Genomic DNA, 16,046 nt, shown 5'->3' on the forward strand with positions numbered 1-16,046 from the left:
TATATGTGCCACATCTTCTTTATCCATTCATCCGATGATGGACACTTAGGTTGTTTCCGTCTCCTGGCTATTGTAAATAGAGCTGCAATGAACATTTTGGTACATGACTCTTTTTGAATTATGGTTTTCTCAGGGTATATGCCCAGTAGTGGGATTGCTGGGTCATATGGTAGTTTTATTTGTAGTTTTTTAAGGAACCTCCATACTGTTCTTCATAGTGGCTGTACCAATTCACATTCCCACCACCAGTGCAACAGTGTTCCCTTTTCTCCACACCATCTCCAGCATTTATTGTTTGTAGATTTTTTGATGATGGCCATTCTGACTGGTGTGAGATGATATCTCATTGTAGTTTTGATTTGCATTTCTCTAATGATTATTGATGTTGAGCATTCTTTCATGTGTTTGTTGGCAATCTGTATATCTTCTTTGGAGAAATGTCTATTTAGGTCTTCTGCCCATTTTTGGATTGGGTTGTTTGTTTTTTTTGTTATTGAGCTGCATGAGCTGCTTGTAAATTTTGGAGATTAATCCTTTGTCAGTTGCTTCATTTGCAAATATTTTCTCCCATTCTGAGGGTTGTCTTTTGGTCTTGTTTATGGTTTCCTTTGCTGTGCAAAAGCTTTTAAGTTTCATTAGGTCCCATTTGTTTATTTTTGTTTTTATTTCCATTTCTCTAGGAGGTGGGTCAAAAAGGATCTTGCTGTGATTGATGCCATAGAGTGTTCTGCCTATGTTTTCCTCTAAGAGTTTGATAGTTTCTGGCCTTACATTTAGGTCTTTAATCCATTGTGAGTTTATTTTCATGTACGGTGTTAGGGAGTGTTCTAATCTCATACTTTTACTTGTACCTGTCCAGTTTTCCCAGCACCATTTATTGAAGAGGCTGTCCTTTCTCCACTGTACATTCCTGCCTCCTTTATCAAAGATAAGGTGACCAGGGCTTCCCTGGTGGCGCAGTGGTTGAGAGTCCGCCTGCCGATGCAGGGGACACGGGTTCGTGCCCCGGTCTGGGAAGATCCCACATGCCGTGGAGTGGCTGGGCCCGTGAGCCATGGCCGCTGAGCCTGCACGTCCGGAGCCTGTGCTCCGCAACGGGAGAGGCCATAACAGTGAGAGGCCCGCGTACCGCAAAAAAAAAAAAAAAAAAAAAAAAAAAATGTGACCATATGTGCGTGGGTTTATCTCTGGGCTTTCTATAATGTTCCATTGATCTATAGTTCTGTTTTTGTTCCAGTAACATACTGTCTTGATTACTGTAGCTTTGTAGTATAGTCTGAAGTCAGGGAGCCTGATTCCTCTAGCTCCGTTTTTCGTTCTCAAGATTGCTTTGGCTATTCGGGGTCTTTTGTGTTGCCATACAAATTGTGAAATTTTTTGTACTAGTTCTGTGAAAAATGCCAATGGTAGTTTGATAGGGATTGCATTGAATCTGTAGATTGCTTTGGGTAGTAGAGTCATTTTCACAATGTTGATTCTTCCAATCCAAGAACATGGTATATCTCTCCATCTATTTGTGTCATTTTTAATTTCTTTCATCAGTGTCTTATAATTTTCTGCATACAGGTCTTTTGTCTCCTTAGGTAGGTTTATTCCTAGATATTTTATTCTTTTTGTTGCAATGGTAAATGGGAATGTTTTCTTGATTTCACTTTCAGATTTTTCATCATTAGTGTATAGGAATGCAAGAGATTTCTGTGCATTAATTTTGTATCCTGCTACTTTACCAAATTCATTGATTAGCTCTAGAAGTCTTCTGGTAGCATCTTTAGGATTCTCTATGTATAGTATCATGTCATCTGCAAACAGTGACAGCTTTACTTCTTCTTTTCCGATTTGGATTCCATTTATTTCCTTTTCTTCTCTGATTGCTGTGGCTAAAACTTCCAAAACCATGTTGAATAAGAGTGGTAAGAGTGGGCAACCTTGTCTTGTTCCTGATCTTAGTGATGCTTTCAGTTTTTCACCATTGAGGACGATGTTGGCTGTGGGTTTGTCATATATGACCTTTATTATGTTGAGGAAAGTTCCCTCTTTGCCTACTTTCTGGAGGATTTTTATCATAAGTGGGTGTTGAATTTTGTCAAAAGCTTTCTCTGCATCTATTGAGATGACCATATGGTTTTTCTCCTTCAATTTGTTAATATGGTGTATCACATTGATTGATTTGCGTATATTGAAGAATCCTTGCATTCCTGGAATAAGCCCCACTTGATCATGGTGTATGATCCTTTTAATGTGCTCTTGGATTCTGTTTGCTAGTATTTTGTTGATGATTTTTGCATCTATGTTCATCTGTGATATTGGCCTGTAGTTTTCTTTCTTTGTGACATCCTTGTCTGGTTTTGGTATCAGGGTGATGGTGCCTTGTAGAATGAGTTTGGGAGTGTTCCTCCATCTGCTGTATTTTGGAAGAGTTTGAGAAGGATAGGTGTTAGCTCTTCTCTAAGTGTTTGATAGAATTCGCCTGTGAAGCCATCTGGTCCTGGGCTTTTGTTTGTTGGAAGATTTTTAATCACAGTTTCAATTTCAGTGCTTGTGATTGGTCTGTTCATATTTTCTATTTCTTCTTGATTCAGTCTTGGCAGGTTGTGCATTTCTAAGAATTTGTCCATTTCTTCCAGGTTGTCCATTTTATTGGCATTTAGTTGCTTGTAGTAATCTCTCATGATCTTTTGTATTTCTGCAGTGTCAGTTGTTCTCCTTTTTCATTTCTAATTCTATTGATTTGACTCTTCTCCCTTTTTTTCTTGATGAGTCTGGCTAATGGTTTATCAATTTTGTTTATCTTCTCAAAGAACCAGCTTTTAGTTTTACTGATCTTTGTAAAGATCATTTCGTTTTCATTTATTTCTGATCTGCTCTTTATGATTTCTTTCCTTCTGCTAACTTTGGGGGTTTTTTGTTCTTCTTTCTCTAATTGCTTTAGGTACAAGATTAGATTGTTTATTCAAGATGTTTTCCTGTTTCTTAAGGTAGGATTGTATTGCTATAAACTTCCCTCTTAGAACTGCTTTTGCTGCCTCCCATAGGTTTTGGGTCATCGTGTCTCCATTGTCATTTGTTTCTAGGTATTTTTTGATTTCCTCTTTGATTTCTTCAGTGATCACTTGGTTATTAAGTAGTGTATTGTTTAGCCTCCATGTCTTTGTATTTTTTACAGATCTTTTCCTGTAATTGATATCTAGTCTCATAGCGTTGTGGTCGGAAAAGATACTTGACACAATTTCAGTTTTCTTAAATTTACCAAGGCTTGATTTATGACCCAAGATATGATCTATCCTGGAGAATGTTCCATGAGCATTTGAGAAAAATGTGTGTTCTGTTGTTTTTGGATGGAATGTCCTATAAATATCAATTGTTTAATTTATCATTTAAAGCTTGTGTTTCCTTATTTATTTTCATTTTGGATGATCTGTCCATTGGTGAAAGTGGGGTGTTAAAGTCCTCTACTATGAATGTGTTACTGTCGATTTCCCCTTTTATGGCTGTTAGTATTTGCCTTATGTATTGAGGTGCTCCTATGTTGGGTGCATAAATATTTACAATTGTTAAATCTTCTTCTTGGATCAATCCCTTGATCATTATGTAGTGGCCTTCTTTGTCTCTTGTAATAGCCTTTATTTTAAAGTCTATTTTGTCTGATATGAGAATTGCTACTCCAGCTTTCTTTCGGTTTCCATTTGCATGGAATATCTTTTTCCGTCCCCTCACTTTCAGTCCGTATGTGTCTCTAGGTCTGAAGTGGGTCTCTTGTAGACAGTGTATATATGGGTCTTGTTTTTGTATCCATTCAGCCAATCTGTGTCTTTTGTTGGGAGCATTTGATCCATTTACATTTCAGGTAATTATCGATATGTATGTTCCCATTCCCATTTTCTAATTGTTTTGGGTTTGTTATTGTAGGTCTTTTCCTTCTGTTGTGTTTCTTGCCTAGAGAAGGTCCTTGAGCATTTGTTGTAAAGCTTGTTTGGTGGTGCTGAACTCTCTCAGCTTTTGCTTGTCTGTAAAGGTTTTAATTTCTCCATCAAATCTGAATGAGATCGTTGCTGGGTAGAGTAATCTTGGTTTTTCTAGGTTTTTCTCCTTCATCACTTTAAATATGTCCTGCCAGTCCCTTCTGGCTTGCAGAGTTTCTGCTGGAAGATCAGCTGTTAACCTTATGGGGATTCCCTGGTGTGTTATTTGTTGTTTTTCCCTTGCTGCTTTTAATATGTTTTCTTTGTGTTTAATTTTTGACAGTTTGATTAATATGTGTCTTGGCGTGTTTCTCCTTGGACTTATCCTGTATGCGACTCCCTGTGCTTCCTGGACTTGATTAACTATTTCCTTTCCCATATTAAGGAAGTTGTCAATATAATCTCTTCAAATATTTTCTCAGTCCCTTTCTTTTTCTCTTCTTCTTCTGGAACCCTTATAATTCGAATGCTGGTGCATTTAATGTTGTCCCAGAGGTCTCTGAGACTGTCCTCAGTTCTTTTCATTCTTTTTTCTGCTCTGCAGTAGTTATTTCCACTATTTTATCTTACAGGTCACTTATCCGTTCTTCTGCCTCAGTTATTCTGCTATTGATCCCTTCTAGAGTTTTTTTTTTTTTTTTTTTTTCCTGTACACAGGCCTCTCACTGTTGTGGCCTCTCCCGTTATGGAGCACAGGCTCCAGACGTGCAGGCTCAGCGGCCATGGCTCACAGGCCCAGCTGCTCCGCAGCATGTGGGATCCTCCCGGACCGAGGCACGAACCCGTGTCCCCTGCATCGGCAGGCAGACTCTCAACTACTGCACCACCAGGGAAGCCGTAGAGTATTTTTAATTTCGTTTATTGTGTTATTCATCGTTGCTTGTTTCATCTTTAGTTCTTCTAGGTCCTTGTTAAATGTTTCTTGCATTTTGTCTATTCTATTTCCAAGATTTTGGATCATCTTTACTATCATTCTGAATTCTTTTTCAGGTAGATTGCCTATTTCCTCTTCATTTGTTAGGTCTGGTGGGTTTTTATCTTGCTCCTTCATCTGCTGTGTGTTTTTCTGTCTTCTCATTTTGCTTATCTTACTGTGTTTGGGGTCTCCTTTTTGCAGGCTGCAGGTTCGTAGTTCCTGTTGTTTTTGGTGTCTGTCCCCAGTGGTTAAAGTTGGTTCAGTGGGTTGTGTAGGCTTCTTGGTGGAGGGGACTAGTGCCTGTGTTCTGGTGGATGAGGCTGGATCTTGTCTTTCTGGTGGGCAGGACCACGTCTGGTGGTGTGTTTTGGGGTGTCGTGGCCTTATTATGATTTTAGGCAGCCTCTCTGCTAATGGGTGGGGTTGTGTTCCTGTCTTGCTAGTTGTTTGGCATAGGGTGTCGAGCACTGTAGTTTGCTGGTCGTTGAGTGAAGCTGGGTGTTGGTGTTGAGATGGAGATCTCTGGGAGATTTTCGCCGTTTGATATTACGTGGAGCTGGGAGGTCTCTTGTGGACCAGTGTCCTGAAGTTGGCTCTCCCACTTCAGAGGCACAGCCCTGACTCCTGGCTGCAGCACCAAGAGCCTTTCATCCACACGCTCAGAATAAAAGGGAGAAAAAGTAGAAAGAAAGGAAGAAAGAAAGAAAGAAGGAAAGAGAGAAGATAAAAGAAAATAAAGTAAGATAAAATAAAATAAAGTTATTAAAAAATAATTATTAAGAAAAAAAATTTTTTTAAAGTAAAAAAAAAAAAAACAAAAACGGACGAATAGAACCCTAGAACAAATGGTGGAAGCAAAGCTATACGGACAAAATCTCACACAGAAGCATACACATACACACTCACAAAAAGGAAAAGGGGGAAAAAAATAAATCTTGCTCTCAAAGTCCACCTCCTCAATTTGGGATGATTCATTGTCTGTTTAGGTATTCCACAGATGCAGGGCACATCAAGTTGATTGTGGAGCTTTAATCTGCTGCTTCTGAAGCTTCTGGGAGAGATTTCCCTTTCTCTTCTTTGTTCGCACAGCTCCCGGGGCTCAGCTTTGGATTTGGCTCCGCCTCTGCGTGTAGGTCGCGGGAGGGCGTCTGTTCTTCGCTCAGATAGGACGGGTTAAAGGAGCAGCTGCTTTGGGGACTCTCAGGCCAGGGGGAGGGAGGGGTGCGGATGTGGGGTGAGCCTGCGGCGGCAGAGGCCAGCGTGATGTTGCACCAGCCTGAGGCGCACCATGCGTTCTCCCGGGGAAGTTGTCCCTGGATCCCGGGACCCTAGCAGTGGCGGGCTGCACAGGCTCTGGGGAGGGGAGGTGTGGACAGTGACCTGTGCTCGCACACAGGCTTCTTCGTGGCGGCAGCAGCAGCCTTAGCATCTCATGCCCGTCTCTGGGGTGTGCGCTGTTAGCCGTGGCTCGCGCCCGTCTCTGGAGCTCCTTTAAGCAGCGCTCTGAATCCCCTCTCCTCGCACACCAGGAAACAAAGAGGGAAGAAAAAGTCTCTTGCCCCTTTGGCAGGTCCAGGCTTTTCCTGGACTCCCTCTCGGCTAGCCGTGGTGCACTAACCCCGTGCAAGCTGTGTTCACGCCGCCAACCCCAGTCCTCTCCCTGCGCTCCGACCGAAGCCCGAGCCTCAGCTCCCAGCCCCGCCCATCCCGGCGGGTGAGCAGACAAGCCTCTCGGGCAGGTGAGTGCTGGTCGGCACGGATCCTCTGTGTGGGAATCTCTCCGCTTTGCCCTCCGCACCCCTGTGGCTGTGCTCTCCGCCGCGGCTCCAAAGCTTCCCCCCTCCGCCACCCGCAGTCTCCACCCGCGAAGGGGCTCCTAGTGTGTGGAAACCTTTCTCCTTCACGGCTCCCTCCCACTGGTGCAGGTCCCGTCCCTATTCTTTTGTCTCTGTTTATTCTTTTTTCTTTTGCCCTACCCAGGTACGTGGGGAGTTTCTTGCCTTTTGGGAGGTCTGAGGTCTTCTGCCAGAGTCCAGTAGGTGTTCTGTAGGAGTTTTTCCACGTGTAGATGTATTTCTGATGTATCTGTGGGGAGGAAGGTGATCTCCGCGTCTTACTCTTCCACCATCTTACCCTTGAGCCACTCATAGCAGCTTTCATTCCTTTTCAAGACAGGTTTCTCTAGTTCAGGATCGCAATGATAATAGAACCTATTACCCAGCAAGTGAAAAAAAAGGCCTCAGAGTCATCACTACCCTCAGAACCACCTTGAAAACCTGCACTTCCTCTAGCCTTTCCCATCTCAGAAAGTAATGACCCATCTCTTGCAGTTGCTCAGATGAAAACTTTGGTGTCTGAGCTGTGAGTGGAGGAGTGAGTCCCCTTTATTGCATCTGTAAGGGTCGCTCCAGCACGGCAATGGGAATTACACTGGGAGAGCCATTGGAAGTGAAAGGATCTGTCATGCTCACAGGTCCTAGAGACGGAGGCCCGGCACACCACACAGGGGGCCAAATGGGAAGAGGGTCCAAGGAGCGGGCTCGCCGAAGCAGGTGGGGAGCCGAGAGAGAGTGAGGACCCGTGGGCAGGGGTCTTTATTTGGGGTCAGGGTGGAGAGGACAAGCAGAAGGTGCGAGGTATTTCACTGTTGGGTTTGAATGTCACGAGGTCAGTGTCAGGGGAGGGCAAGAAGGGGAACTTGTGGCAGGGACCAGCCTTGTCACCAGAGTGGACCTGGTCATCGGGGCGGGATGCTTCAGCCTGTTTGTGGGGATGTTGAGGTGTCAGGAAAATACGAGGTTTTTACAATTTACAGTACAGTGTTATCTTGATCTTTCTTTGTCTCATATGCCACATCGGATCCATTAGCATATCTTCTCGGTGCTACCTTACATTGTATACAGAATCCAACTTCTCAACACCTTTACCACAGCTATCAGAACCACCATCCTGGTCTAGGCCACCATTACCCCTCACCTAGATTATTGCAGAAGCTTCCGTATCTCAATTTCCTGCTTCCACCTTTGATCCCCTGTGTTTTATTTTCCATACAGTAGCCAGAGTGATCCTTTTAAAATTAGTCAAATTATGTCAGTTTTCTGTTCATATTCCTCCACTGACTTCTCTTCTTGCTCCGAGTGAAATCCCAGGTCTTTACTGTGGTCTTTGACCTTATCTACATCTACTTTCCTGCCCTGGCCACCTCACTGTGCTTTAGTACCCTAAATGTGCTCCTGCCTCAGGGCCTTTGCACTTGCTGTTCCCCCTGCCTGTACCATTCCTCCACTGCATGTCCTCATGGCTCACTTCCTCACTTTCTTCAGGTCTCTGTTTAGATATCATAGCGGTATTCCAACTCTGTCTTCCCTTACTTGACTTTATTTTTCTTTATAATACATATCACCAACTAGCACGTTTATTATATTTAGTTGTATATTTATAAATTGTCTTTCCTCACTGGACTGTGTTTTATGATCATAGGGGCTTCAGCTTTTTTCATTGATGTATTTCCAGCACCTTGAACCTAACTTGGCACAGAGTAGGACACTCAAAAACTATTGAGGGAATGACTCAGAGCTAAATATAATGAGTAGAATTAACACTCAGGCATTCATCAGTAATTTATTTGTTATCATAGCATTCTTATTTTAAATTTAGTAAGCTTGTTGATTTGTTTTATAAAAATGATGGGATACCTATATAAAAGTAGATATTAGCCGGAAACTTCTTCCTGGGGCAGAGTAATTTTGTGGATCTAGTAAAACTATTGAAGATAGCTTAAAAAAAACAAATTTGGTAAATATCTGCAATAATTTAACACATTTATTCATTTCTGTTTATACTTTTATTCTAAATGCTAGTTGTTTATAAAAGGTATTCTGCCTTAATTGGCCGTCCGTGAAAGAAACCGTTTTCATTTCTGTGGTTATGGCTTACTTTCAGGTCTTGCATTTCACTGAAGGAGCCAGACTCCACATATATTTCAAGGACGCTATTTAATTAAAAGCCTTTGTAGTGAAGCTGTAAGTTGTCAATTTCACAAGTATTTATTAAGTATCCTCTGTATACAGGTAGTATACTATGTATAGTAGAATACATAGATAAATACCATATAGCCTGAGTCTTTATGGAGGCTTGGAGTTTAGTAGAAGGAAATAGATGTAATAGTGTAATAAAATGTTATATATGCTATGAATTAAATAGATACAAAATAGCTTGGAGTGTTTGGGAAATTCCATACAGTTCTGTGTATCTGGAGTGCAGAGATTATGGGGTAGGGAGTATATGCGTTTGTGGGTGAGTGTGAGAGAGAGCACTTAGGGAAGGAAAGAGAAGCAGAGAGAGAGAGATTATCATATAAAAAGGAAAGAAGGGAGGGCTTATAACTGTTACAACTGTTAGAGGTAGGCAGTGACCAGATTGTGCAGAACAACGTGTTGAGAGTTCAGGGAGCCGGTGAGACCTATTTAGCTCAGCCCCTTAGCAGTCCTTGTCTAAAGTGGTGACCTTTTAAGGAAATTAGGTAATTGAATGTAGAACGAGGAAGAGGACTCTAGGATGGTTGCTAGCTTTCTAACTTGGAGAATAATGAAATCATCAATTAAGACAAAATGTATTGATACTAGATGAGAAGAGCAGTTTTCTTGGGGAAGGAGCTTAGTTGTGATTTGTTGAGTTTGAGGTATCTGCATGTACCTGGTGCTGGTAAATGTTTATTCACTGACTCTCTGAAGAAAAGCATGCTTATATGTATGTATATGTTTATTATAAATTTTATTGATATGAAGACTGGGGCACATAATTGACAGATAATAGGTATATAATGCTCTCTATTATAACTTCCATATTGATTCTCAGAATGCGTCATTGTTTGCCAGACTTCTGTATCTATAACCAACCTGTGGCTGCGGTTGACGAGAGTGTAGTTCTGACATGAATATTTCCTTTAAAGATTAAGACTAAAGTGACAACTAAGGTATGTGACAGAACTCTACTCTTAGTCAATGAAGTGACGTCTTTGCTGAATCAGATGATAGGTTTTGAACAATGGAAGAGTATTTCCTCAATTTTTTGTACTATTCACAATGGAATGGCCACAAACATGTCACATTTTTAAGTTTGATCTGCAATACTAACATTTTCTCCATCACTTTAAGTCTAGACAATCAACAGAACAATAAATCAAACCCTTATTTGTAGTGCTTGCCAGTTTCCATGCTTTAAGTGTTCCCACCATGGCCAGTTTCAAGCGACTAATGTGATGTCTCTGAACACAGAGTTGGGGAAGATAGGCAGTGGCACACCATTATAATATCCCCATCATACAGATACAGTGGATACATATAACATCAGAGATGATAGAGAAATAAATAAGAAATGATGAATTTGAGCATTTATTTCCTTTGTTTTTAATAGAATGTATTTAATTGTAAGTTTATAAATTTAATTTTTAATAAAAGCTGTGCTTAATAACCACCTCACAAAATTCTTGAAAATTTTGCAGTTGGCCCTCATGACCCAGTAGCAGCAGACTGTAGTACACAGCTGTCTGTGGGCCGTCTAGGTGAAGATGTACGATTAATTCATGGATCTTTTCCTTAGAAGTTGGGTCTAAACTAGAAATGCTAATTCAGGAATCATTCCCAGGCTGGTTGAAGCTTTGGGGATAGAAATTGTCCAGGGAGAGCAAGTGGAAAGAGTGAGCCGAGTGAGAAGCGATCCCAGGGCAAAGCCCTGGGGGAATATCCACTCTAATGGATGAGCTGGGCAGGAAGAGTCAGGGATCCCACTGAGCAGGGCCACGTGGAGAAAGAGAGCTTTCTAAGGAGACCTGCATTGTCAAGCCCCAGAGAAGTCAAGTAGGGAAGAGTTGAAGAGTGTCTGTTGACTGAACAGCAGATTGCTAGTTGTATTGGTGGTAGACATCTCGGTGGAAGTGGTGGGTACTGAAGCTAAAATTTCCGTTTTATAAAATGAGTGGGAAATGAGAAACCAGAGGCTGCAGTTTTAGATGTTCCTTTGTAGGACTTCACTGTAAAGGAAGTGATGGGGACAAGGACGGATGGTAGGTGGATAGAAATTAATGTCAGACTTCATCGTATTTATAATGTGTAGGGAAGGAGCCATGGGTTACAGGTGGCTAGTGAAGCAAGGTCTACGAGAGGAGGGGTCCTCTTCTGGGGTAGAAAGACTGCTCAAGCAAAAGGAACACTTTGTGAAATAGAAGAAAGCGAGTGAAGGAGATTGCAGGTATAGATGTGTTTTTACGTGTGGGCATAAGAAGTTGTCTTTACCGTAGTTTGCTGTTAAATGGCATGAGCATTTGCTGGTGGCCAGGCCGAACGTACCCACTCTTGCTTTAATGTAGTCCTGCAGTAGAGGGCTTACACATAAGTCACTTGGTAGTTAGCAACTCCTAGTTTGCCTGTTCCCCTTTTTTGCTAGACTAGAAGAATTAAGTTAGGGGATTCCCTGGTGGCGCAGTGGTTGAGAGTCCGCCTGCCGATGCAGGGGACACGGGTCCGTGCCCCTGTCCGGGAAGATCCCACATGCCGTGGACCGGCTGGGCCCATGAGCCATGGCCGCTGAGCCTGCGCATCCGGAGCCTGTGCTCCGCAATGGGAGAGGCCACAACAGTGAGAGGCCCGCGTACCGCGCGCAAAAAAAAATTAAGTTATTATTAATCCTAATAAATACTAGTGTCTCAAAGTAAAAGCTCTGAAATGGGCATGAGGAAACATGCATGTGCAAGGTGAAGGTCAGTAACTGATGTTAATGCCAACACATCTCTCAGTGTGCTTGTGAAGTTCATAATAGGTGCTCATGGCTGTGAGGTGCCTGTGGAAGACAGGGAAGATCCTTATTCCTGCAAACTACTCAACATCACGAATCCAGGTAAGTCTTCTTTTTCCTCAGCCTTACGACTGCTGTATACACTGGTCTTCCTTTACCCACGAGGGATACATTCCAAGACCCCCCGTGGATGCCTGAAATCCTGCTAGAACCAAGCCCTGTGTATACCGTGTTTTTTCCTGTTCATACATACTGATGATAAAGTTTAATTTATAAATTAGGCACAGTAAGAGATTAATAACAGTAAGTAATAGTAAGATAGGACAATTACAACAACATACTATAATAAAATTTATGTGAATATGGTCTCTCTCTGTCAAAATATCTTATTGTACAAATTTAATGCCTTTTCCACTTAACTAAGCACTTTTCCTGCACGTAGTCATAACGTTGGCCGTTTGAAGTGTGACAGCAAAATTAGCACAAATTTTTTTCCTTGTTTACAACTTCACAGAATATTCTTGCGGTAGATCTTAGCAATCTCAGCATATGATTTTTTTTTTCCTTATTAAGTGGAGAACTTTTACCCATTCACTTGAAGGAAGCACTTCATGGCTTCTCTTTAGCATATCCGAATTGCCAGCATCACCACTCTTGCGCTTTGGGGCCTTAGTTAAGTAAAATAAGGGTGACGTGAACACAAGCACTCTGATGCCTCGAGGGTTGGTCTGACAACTGAGGTGGCTACTATGTGACTCACCGGTGGGATATGCTGGACAAAGGGATGGGCCACATCCCAGGCAGGGTGGAGATAGATGGCATGAAATTTCATCATGCTGCTCAGGACAGCATGCAGTTTAAAACTTATGAATTATTTCTGGAATTTTCCATTTAATATTTTTGGACCACAGTTAACTGTGGGTAACTGAAAAGCAAAACCACAGATGGCAGGTTGGGGAGCAGGGGATTACTGCACAGGTTTGATGTTGAGGAAGAGTTATTGAGCTGAATAAGTACCGTGGTCTGCTTTTAGCGGACTAAAATCAAACTTGCCTCAAAATGTAGCTTTCATCCTTCCTGACAGACTAACCACTCTGGGCATCTGTGAAGACTCTTCATAGATAGATATGTAATTTTAGGATCCAGGAGAGTTTATTTTTCAGTATGATTCAAACGCATCTGGAAATTCCTTAAGCATAGACAAATCCTGAGTTACTGAAGTTTAAACTTAAGGAAAACTGCTGATTTCACCAGCCTGCTGGTTTATAATAACCTTGATACAAATATTGTGACTCAGCTTTCTCTAAGAATTATTGCCTAAGCTTCTGCAAGAGAAACAAATAGTAAAAAAAATTGAAAATACAAGTAATATTTTTTTATTCCTTACAGTTAAAAATTTGTGATAGTTCTGATGAGGATGAAGAAAGGTGATCCTAGTTAGGTTCTCCGTTTTACCAGGGAACCAATTTTAGAAAGTTGATAACTCTATACCTGTATATCTTTATTTATTAGCATTTCCCATTATGTTCAGCTGTGGTTCTAAGGGAGATGAAACTCTCGCAAATCTTAAATGTACTGATTATGACTTCAGGTGTTTTAAGATTTGTCACACCTCTATAATTATGTGCACCTTGCCTTTGTAGGCAGCAGTAGTGTAATGGTTAAGAGCGTGGGTTCTGGAGTCAGGCCTCCTGGCTTTAAGTCTAGGCTGCATCATCTTCTAGCTGTATGACCTTCGAACAATTATTTACTACTCTGTGCCTCAGTTTCGTCATCTGTAAACTGGGGGTAAACAGTACTTACCTTATAGGGACTGACTTGAGGATGAAATACGTTGAGACATATGAAATATTTAGAATAGTTCCTGGGACATGTTCAGTATTTAATATTGTTATTTTTAAAGGACCTGCCTTTTTGTAAAATTGGATTGCAATCATATTTTTTAATGAATTGGACCATATTTTCAGGTCTGCATTGTAAAGCAGAGGTTTCTTACTTAGGATGTCTATGAATTTAGTTAACAGTGTAAGCAAAATTTTGTGTATGATTGTTTTTTTCTGGGGAGAGGGTGCTTTAGCTTTCACTGGGGTCCCAAAGGGACCATGAACCAATAAAATATTGTATCACTGATGATGTAAGAGTAGCCTAGAACAAATTATGTTTGAAATCCAAAACCAAGCCAAACCAAATTTTAAGAAACCTTACCTTTAGATTAACCAGACTTTTACTATTTTAAGTGCTATTATTCATTAATGGTAAAAGAGTGGAGTTTTTCACTAATAGAAAATTTTCATATATATAATACCTAGGTTACCAATTTTTAAAAATAGATATAACTAAATTACCATTGAACCTAATTTTATCTCTTTGATAATTTAAATGGCATTTAGATTTATTTAAATACCTTAAGGTCGCCGTGAACATTAATCATCATGATACTCTTGGATGTATAGAAGTTTGATTAATAGCATTATCAAAGCAGCAGGCTATCTTGTGTCCAGGTAGCTTGAAGTTCAAGGAGCATTTGTTTTAGGTAGAAAATAGTTGTGTTATAATGTGCTTAACCTACTGCCTTTAATGGACATGCTTCACTTTGGATATGCTATTTACTGAGTATATTAAAGAGAAAAACTTTTGTTATTATCCAGTATATTTGGAGTCTAGACTCTCCGGCCAGTGCTTGCCCCAGCCCATGACAAAATCTGTATCCTCCTTTTTTCCCTCCTGCTCATGTGTGTAATTGGGAAGGAGCCATCAATTCCATTTAGTCACATTTTATTGAGCATCTACTAAGTGTAAAATAGCGTTCTAGGGACTCTAAAGTAGGGATCCAAATGATCTGCTGGAGTATGGGAAGAAAACAGGATTTATTTTTATCTGAAAATTAAATGTAATCTTTATTAATATTGAATATATTAACTGACATTAATATGTGTGTATTTTATACATAAATATGACATTAATATGTGTACAAATGTTTTTAACTGGGTTGTGTGATCTGTAAAGTTGGAAAACCACAGCTCTAAAAAAATACAAAGAACTTTGATAAAATAATCTTTTAAAATAAGTTTTTATGTTATTTCTCAAGGTGACACTGATATTCTCAGCCATATTAGCTGCTTCATGTAATCTATCCTGATTCATTTATGGTAATTGAGAAAATTTTCCAAAAAGGACTGTTTTTGGCTTTGATTAGACAGCTCTGGGGAGATAGAAAAAGCACTGAATCAGAAGTCAATAAATCTGGGTTTGATTCCTGGCTCTGCCACTTTCTGTGACCTTAATCAGATGTATCTCTGGGCCTCATTTTCTTAATCTGTAAACTGGAGATAACGTCACAACCACATAGAGTAGTTGTAAAGATTAAATATGATGGGAGGTGGCACATAGTAGGTGGTCAGAAATGCTTACTGTGTTTGATGTGCTTGTCTTGTTAGTTGAAGTGATTTCAGTTACTTTCGTACTGTGATAATTGCCCGACATCACAAAAATTGCTCAACAAGACGTGGGATTTTTGGAATTTGCAGAGCAAGACTAAATTTACTCATTATTTATGACTGCAATTAGTACTGTTTTTATTATCCCCATTTATCCAACCTTTCCTAATAGATGCCTTTAAATTTAATATTCCCCTGTAGCGTTTATACATACAGACGCACACGTGTATAAAAAAAGTTTATTAAAGTAGTTCTTAAATATTTTACTTAGATGTGGTTGAAAACTTCATTCTTAAATTTCAAAATGAGGTTTTTTTTTTTTCTGGAAGCAGCCATATTTCTGAAGCACTTTAAAAATTTATTGCCATTTGTGAAAGAATTATATAATGTATAATTATCTAGATTTTGCTATCAAGCCCACTTCATAATAGTAAAATAAAAGTTTGTTTTCGTTTGATTATGTAAAACTCCTTTTCTCATTAATTCCTTAGTTTTGAATCAGGAAATTGAGGCGTTCAGTCTTTTGGAAGACACTTCATCAGGGCTCTCTGAGGACCGAGTTGTCAGCGTGAGCTTCCGAGTTCTCTATCCAATCGTTATTACCAGCCTCGGGGTGTTTTATGATGCCAGTGATGTGGGTTTCCAGAGGAACATCACCGTCAAGCTTTATCAAGCAGAACAGGAGGTATGCACTGCTTCGTACATGCTTTTCCCCACTTTTTCTCTTGCAAAATCATCAGCTTTTCCTCATGGCAATGAGTAGGTTGGGAGACTTCCACCTTTCTTCCCTTACTGATTAGACACATTATAGTGTAATGTATTACAGTGCTAGTTTGAGGAGAGAATTCTAATGAATAAATGTGTTATACCTAGGAAAGGAGGAGTTGGACCAGATTAGAAATTTCCAACCTAAAATCCCCTAAATCCTAAGGAATTTCAAAA

The 16,046-nt window shown here is 40.4% G+C and overlaps 1 protein-coding gene across 5 annotated transcripts in view; it reads left to right on the forward strand.

Annotated features, from left to right (window-relative positions):
• B3GALNT2 (beta-1,3-N-acetylgalactosaminyltransferase 2) overlaps positions 1-16,046 on the forward strand; it is a 58,147-nt gene that overhangs the window by 13,409 nt on the left and 28,692 nt on the right. For all 5 annotated transcript variants that reach the window (XM_079899846.1, XM_079899847.1, XM_079899848.1 and 2 more), the window contains exons 3-4: positions 11,669-11,769; positions 15,596-15,789. In XM_079899846.1, coding sequence (XP_079755972.1) covers positions 11,669-11,769; positions 15,596-15,789 — 295 coding nt within the window. The remainder of the gene's footprint in view (positions 1-11,668; positions 11,770-15,595; positions 15,790-16,046) is intronic.

The sequence above is a fragment of the Stenella coeruleoalba genome, assembly GCF_951394435.1.
Source record: "Stenella coeruleoalba genome assembly, chromosome: 16".
Taxonomy (NCBI): Eukaryota; Metazoa; Chordata; class Mammalia; order Artiodactyla; family Delphinidae; genus Stenella; species Stenella coeruleoalba.